This window comes from Chaetodon trifascialis, chromosome 12, assembly GCF_039877785.1.
Source record: "Chaetodon trifascialis isolate fChaTrf1 chromosome 12, fChaTrf1.hap1, whole genome shotgun sequence".
Classification (NCBI taxonomy): domain Eukaryota; kingdom Metazoa; phylum Chordata; class Actinopteri; order Chaetodontiformes; family Chaetodontidae; genus Chaetodon; species Chaetodon trifascialis.
In genome coordinates, this window is record NC_092067.1 from 27,947,366 (window position 1) to 27,954,740 (window position 7,375).

The 7,375-nt window shown below is 46.3% G+C and overlaps 1 protein-coding gene across 2 annotated transcripts in view; it reads left to right on the forward strand.

Moving 5' to 3' along the window:
* The window catches only part of acvr2aa (activin A receptor type 2Aa), a 31,116-nt gene extending 27,362 nt beyond the window's left edge, over window positions 1–3,754 (forward strand). For both annotated transcript variants that reach the window (XM_070975929.1, XM_070975930.1), the window contains 2 exons: window positions 3–133; window positions 1,044–3,754. In XM_070975929.1, coding sequence (XP_070832030.1) covers window positions 3–133; window positions 1,044–1,238 — 326 coding nt within the window. In that variant the 3' untranslated portion in view covers window positions 1,239–3,754. The remainder of the gene's footprint in view (window positions 1–2; window positions 134–1,043) is intronic.
* The last annotated feature ends 3,621 nt before the right edge of the window (window positions 3,755–7,375 follow it).

The following is a 7,375-nucleotide window of genomic DNA, read 5'->3' on the forward strand; positions in this document are numbered from 1 at the left end:
AGGTCCAGTGGACGAGTACATGCTGCCCTTTGAGGAGGAAGTGGGTCAGCATCCGTCTCTGGAGGACATGCAGGAGGTGGTGGTCCACAAGAAACTGAGGCCGGCTCTCAGAGAGTGCTGGCAGAAACACGCTGTGAGTCAGACTACGTTACCCATAATGCAGCACACGTCTTACTCTAATATGAAGAGGTCAGCTGACGGTGCTGTCACAGGAAGGTTTCGTGTTACTGTGTACTTTGTGTTGTGTACTTTGCGTTGTGTACATGTTTGTATATACTTGTGTTGTGTACTTTGTGTTGCGTGTCTCTGACCATGTTGTGTGTACTTGTGTGTACTTTGTGTTCTTTGTGTTGTGTGTACTTTGTGTACTTGTGTTGTGTGTACTTTGTGTACTTGTGTTGTGTGTACTTTGTGTACTTTGTGTGCTTGTGTTGTCTGTACTTTGTTTACTTTGTGTTGTGTGTACTTTGTGTACTTTGTGTACTTTGTGTTGTGTGTACTTTGTGTACTTGTGTTGTCTGTACTTTGTTTACTTTGTGTTGTGTGTACTTTGTGTACTTTGTGTTGTGTGTACTTTGTGTACTTGTGTTGTCTGTACTTTGTGTACTTGTGTTGTCTGTACTTTGTGTTGCTTGTCTCTGACCGTGTTGTGTGTACTTGTGTGTACTTTGTGTGCTTGTGTTGTCTGTACTTTGTGTACTTGTGTTGTGTGTACTTTGTGTACTTTGTGTTGTGTGTACTTTGTGTTGCTTGTCTCTGACCGTGTTGTCTGTACTTGTGTGTACTTTGTGTGCTTGCGTTGTGTGTACTTTGTGTTGTGTGTACTTTGTGTGCTTGCGTTGTGTGTACTTTGTGTTGTGTGTACTTTGTGTTGCTTGTCTCTGACCGTGTTGTGTGTACTTGTATGTACTTTGTGTGCTTGTGTTGTGTGTACTTTGTGTACTTGTGTGTACCTGTGTACTTTGTGTTGCGTGACCCTGACCGTGTTGTGTACATGTGTTGTGCACTTTGTGTGACCCCTGACCCCCGCCCCCCCCCCGCAGGGCCTGGCGGTGCTCTGTGAGACGGTGGAGGAGTGCTGGGACCACGAGGCCGAGGCTCGGCTGTCGGCCGGCTGTGTGGAGGAGCGCGTCGTTCAGATGGGGAGGCAGACGGCCGTCGCGGCGCCCCAGGAGATCGTCACGGTCGTCACCATGGTAACCAACGTGGACTACCCGCCCAAAGAGTCGAGCTTATGACGCGGCGGAGGACCGATCGGGACGGGGCGGGGACTCCCTCGGCGCGCGCTTTCTGTCTCTGGTTCAGGTGCGGTCCGGCTGGTCAGGTGACCCGCTCGGTGATCAGGTGACCTGGAGGTCAGCGTGGCGGAGAGTCTCTGTCTCTCTGCGGGGTGAGCGACGCTGGCCGCCCCCTGACATCATTTCCTCTTTTGTATTCCAAAATAAAAGACCTGTGGAGGCTTTTTTCGCCGACGTGACGACAGAAACGGTTGGTTTGCGTTCGGATGCGAAGCGGCTTCTGAATGTGTGTGTGTTCGCTGTGGAAACACACATTCACGGCGTCTGATCACAGTCTGATCGTCAGGTTATTGATCCGGACGACGTCTTCACACAGCTGAAGGCGGAGGAGGAGCTGATTGGTTCTCAGACATGAACGATTCAAACCAATGAAATCAAAGAACGCGTGACGTCGTCTGATTGGTCGATGAGTGAAAGCCTCGTCACAGAGCGAGGAACAGGGCGGCTTATTTATTTATTTATTTTCAGGTTATGAGCCTGTGGAAAAGATGACGTTACCGTGGAAACGGACAGACTGTTTGTGATCATTTCAACTAAACGAGTCGCTGAAAAATCAGTTCATCAGTTCAGTCGTCTCTGGCCAAAATAACATCAGCTGTTTGTTTGACTGCTTCAGTTTGTGCTCTTCAGTTGAACTCGCTGTCACTGATCACTGATCATTGATCGATTGTAAAAAAGACAATCAGCACAGAATCATCAGAACAGTTTGATCTCGCCTCGATCACAGAGTCCGTCTGCAGCTGAACGTCAGGAAGTGATGAATGTTTCCAGATTTTCATCTTTATTTTCCTTCATTTTCTGTTCGATTCTGCGGAGCCTCAAATCTGACAAACGAGTCCAGAAGATCGGAGACATCAGGAAGGACGGACGTCAGATCAGGGACGTCTGCGTGTCTGTGTGGACGTCAGACTGAGTTCATACTTTTCTGCAGGTGAAGACACTAAAGCTTTGTCTCTTCTGGCCGTTTGATTGGTTGAACAGGATTTATTGACGTGGTGTGATCTTTTGTCGGCTTCGGGGCTCCGTCCGTCTGTGGACTTCAGACGTCTCAGGAAACACGTGGTTTTATCGTCTTTAGGCCAAAAACTCGACAACAAACAAACTCGACCTCGTCGTCATGGCGCTCATTACCCAGCAGGCTTTTCTCTCCACTGAACTTCACCTGCAGCATCGTCTTTGATGTCACCCTACGGAGGCGACGTGGCCGGCGGCCCTTTAACGTCGCCTCCGTCAGGTCATGTGACGTTTGTAGGCTGCAGCCCTGACTGGTTTCCAGCCCTGACTGGTTTCCAGCCCTGACTGGTTTCCAGCCCTGACTGCTCAGCCTGTTTCTTCCTCTCTGCGATGGAAATCAAAGCTGCACACTCTGTAAATATGAATGTTGTGGTTTTAGCATGAGTTTGTTTTTTATGGACACAAATCGTTTCTAATGTTAATATAACAAATAGATTTACGTCGTTTATTTTATATGATGATGTAAAAACAATCTGGGTTCATTAATTTATGTTGGAAACTCAGAACACTAACTTCCTGTGGAGGAAGGTGTGTGTGTGTGTGTGTGTGTGTGTGTGTGTGTGTGTGTGTGTGTGTGTGTGTGTGTGTGTGTGTGTGTGTGTGTGTGTCAGATACCTCAGAAATCCCTGCTGGTGCTCAGCTCTCATCACGATGTCATGGTGACATCGTGATGACATCATCCTCCTCCCCGTCGATTAGGGTGACATCACAAAGTGAAATCTGACCCTCGTCTTCTTCACTTCCCCGTTTGGTTTGAACGAAGAATCGTCTGTTTTTCCTTTCTGTTCGTGGTGAGTTCACTGCCCCTCTCTAAAAACCTGCCGTCGCTCTGTGAATAAACCTTTTAAACATGAATGTCGAGCATCGAACACGTTTTATCATCATCATTATTCTTCTTCTTATTATTATTATTGTTGTTGTTGTTGTTGGAGAGTCGGCTGTCACGTGACGTCCGGCTGCCGGCAGACAAACTGTCAAATGACTTTTTTCAAATTTCTCCTAAAAGTTGGAAGTGTTGAAGCGAGACATCAGTTTAAGCTGTAAAAGCTGTGTGACCCGATCAGGCTGGACGTGACGTGTGAGACCGATGAAGACCAATAGAAAGAGTCGACTGCGTCCATCACGGATCAATCATGAGTATGGAAGCAGACCTGTCGTAAACTGGAGTTTTGTTTTAAATGCGTCAAAGTTTATTAACTGCTGACGGGACATGTGTCCATGTCAATGGATCCGATGTCCACAAAGTTCACCGTTCTTTATCTTTTATATTTAATATGAATTCTGTTGAAATTTTATTCTTTGAATATTTTCATCCTGCAGTGAAGACCAGCGTGGTGATGCGTTCACTGTCTGTGGCTCGAGCTGAAGACTGTGAGCTGTGACTGTGGAATACTGTACAGAAGAAAATGTTGTTTCCCCTGAAATAAAGTCAGTGACCGCTGCTTCGTCTCTGCTCTCGTTCACTTCATGTATGTGTGTGTGTGTGTGTGCGTGTGAGAACCAGATGTTCCTTTGGTTCCACTCGGAACCCTGCTGAGCCACTGATAACTGTGCTTTGAACCTAAGATCTGGGTCGTGACGGGTTCAGGGGTCACGACAGACGCTTTGACCTGCAGACCGGCGGAATCGGGGATCAAACCGCCGACCTCCTCTGCTTCCTGAGCCAGGTCCGCCCTCATTCATGAATGTTTCGTCTGCAGTAAAATCGATGAATGCTTCTGATGCATGAAGAGGAAACTCTTGGTGCGTCTGTCTGACTGACATCACTTCCTCATGACTTCATCAGGTCAGCGTTTGAGCCGAGGTTCTGTTGGTTTTTTAGTTGTCTACAGTAACTCTCATACTTCTTGCTTTAAGTAACGGATGGTTGCAGAAATCCTCTCTGAGGAGGTCTCAGTCTGTTTTGGACACTTGAACTCTGGCCTTCCTGAAGTGCTCATCTTCGTCACCTTTGTCTCGTCGTCGTCTTTGTGTTGAAAAGCAAGTTGCTGTAAATGATGGAGGATGTGAACGGATTGACTGCTGAGCGGTGTTCGGAGGAACGCGGAACTGAAACATAGCCGATTAGTTTTTCAAATGAAATAACACAATGATGAAATTTGATTGGACAGTGGAAGATGATGCAGTTCTTCCTGCCCTCCAGATGCTTCTGCTCGCTCTCTGCTTTCCACACATTCAGAATGGATCCTGGATACTCCTAAACCACCACCGTAGTGATTTTTTTAATTATTATTCCTCCGTTCAGTCTGCGCCTGACCAAAGCTTCCGGCTGTGTCTCTGACTGGAAACCTGCCATCAGGATGGAGACAACATGGCAAAGTCTGAGCTGCACAGCTTGGAGAAGGTTGAAACGCTGGAAACAGGAATACTTCAGCTGTGCGGCGTCCCGGCACAGACCTGGCTGACATGCTGCCCTGGACGTGTCCTAACACCACTGGATCAGCTGGTCAGGCTCCCAGATACCCCAATACTTTTCCAGAAAGCTAAAAACTGATCTCTGAGCCTCAGACTTGAACTGTGACTCCGGATACAGACCTAAACTTTGTGCTTTGCCTTTGATTCACTGCTGCGCTTCTTTAAAATGTTGTATTTTACTTTACTTTTATGCTTTCTTTGTTTTCTATTTTCTAACTTGATTTCATTACTAGATAGACTGATGGGACTTTATTGATCCCACACCTGGAAATTTCATTACAGCCAGCAAGTTACAAAAAGCAGTAGTGCCATACAAATACAGTTTATTATCTATTGAAATTCAATATACAGTTAGTGTAGTAAATACAAGCAGAATGAAAAACGCCAACATAAAGCACCATGTTCTAAACACACACATTACAAACACTGACAAAAATTCTTATTTGGAACATTAAACAGCAAACTTAAACAGCTCAGCCCAGCGCAGCATTGTGGGAAATGTTTCATCATTTGAATAACGCTTTGCATTCGTCAGTACATCAAACAGGAAAGAAACAAACATGGAGGAGGGCGAAGGTCACACAGAACAGGAAACGGACAAAATCAGTAATCAGTTAAGTAGTAACTTTTTAATGAGGTAACTGTAACTGATTCCTGTTCTCAGCAGCACACCTCATGGTGTCCCTGCGTGTGCTGCTTGTGTTGGGTTTGTCGCAGCTCCCATAGGTAAGAAAAGACTGTTGATCCCACATCGGGGAAATTAAGTCGTTACAGCCAGCAAGTACTAAAAATGCAAGAACAGTGGCACAGAAGGATCAAGATAAAAATACAGGATATAGAATATCTGTACATTATGTACAGATTATAAAATACTAGCTGCCACAAAACACTACTGCGCATATTCTAATGAGAAAACTTCTAATATCATATGCTGAATTGTACTTGAGAAATACTGTTGCTTAGGAAGAAACCTTGAATTTCACCAGTTTATGCACAATGTGTACCGTTTTTAAAAATACTGTTGCCAATATGAATAATAAATGCAGTGTTTGTACTAAAATATACAACAAATTACAAATTGCAGCACATGAAATGGATAATGTGAGCATATATTAGCAACAGTAGAGTAAAAACAAAGGTGGGTTTATGACATAGAATTGGGAAAGAAGCATCAACACAAAGCTACATCACATGGAGGTAAACAGTCTGACAGCTGTTGGATGAAGGACCTGTGGTAGCTTGTTTCTTACACACTGGATGCAGCAGTCTGTTACTGAAGGAGACGCTTAAGCCCCCCACCATCTCATGCAGGGGGTGGGATGGGTTCCCCATGATCGATGTCAGCTCGGCCAACATCATCCTCTCACCCACCTCCTCGATGGCGTCCAGAGGGCAGTCCAGGACAAAGCTTGTTCAGTCTTTTCCTGTCCCTCTCTGAGCTTCCACAGCCCCAGCAGACCACTGCACAGAAAACTGCAGAGGCCACCATAGTCATCCATCCATCCATCCATCCATCCATCCATTTTCTATACCGCCTCTCCCTTTCGGGGTTGCGGGGGGGCTGGAGCCTATCCCAGCTTCAACGGGCGAGAGGCGGGGTACACCCTGAACCGGTCGCCAGCCGATTGCAGGGCTACCATAGTCATAAAATGTTTTAAACAGTGCCCTACATACTACAAAGGACCTCAGTCTTCTTAGTAGGTGCAGATGACATTGGACCCCCCTGTACAGGACATCTGTGTTGTTTGTCCAGTCCAGTTTGTTGTTGAGGTGAACACCCAGGTATTTGTAATCCCCCATGATCTCAATGTTTGAGCCCTGGATGTTCACTGGTGTCGTCTGTGGTACGTTCCTTCAGAAATCCATCACCATCTCCTTCGTCTTGCATTTATGTGCAGGTGATTCAGTCCACACCGGCTGGTGACGACCTCCCTGCATTCCAGTTCGTTCCCCTGTGATACACATCCAACGCTGGCTGCATCATCAGAGAACTTCTGGATGTGAGAGCACTGTACCCCGTGGAGCCCCTGCGCTGCAAACTACCACATCAGACAGTCGTGAAGCCTCACATGCTGTGGTCAGCTGGTGAGGTACTCGATGGTCCAGGCAGCCAGGTGGCAGTCTACTCCAGCTCCTTCAAGCTTCCCCCTGAGCAGTGCTGGTTGGATTGTGCTGAAATCACTGGAAAAGTCTGAAAACACGACCCTCACTGTGCTCCCAGTGTTCTCCAGGTGAGAAAGAGATTGATGGAGCAGGCAGATCTGTGTCCTCCACACCAATGCCTGGTCGACATGTGAAGTGTCGGGGGTCCAGCTTGCTGCTCACCAGGTGACGGAGGTGGTCCAATATGATCCTCTCCAATGTCTTCACCAAGTGGGAATTTGAGGCTACTGGCCTGAAGTGGCTGGGCTCCCTGGGATGTGCAGGAGGCTCACAGGAGGTTTTCCACAGTAAACAGTGACATTGAACAGTTTATGGTTGCGATGGTCTGTGCTGATGTTTCCGACTTAAAATGTAAAATATTAACATCTTTTAACAGGACAATTCAGAGTTCTGTATATAAGATATAAAAAACATTAAAGCAAAACTCATATTTTCACATTTGAAAATATGATTTATTATATTATATAAATCAGATTTTATTACTT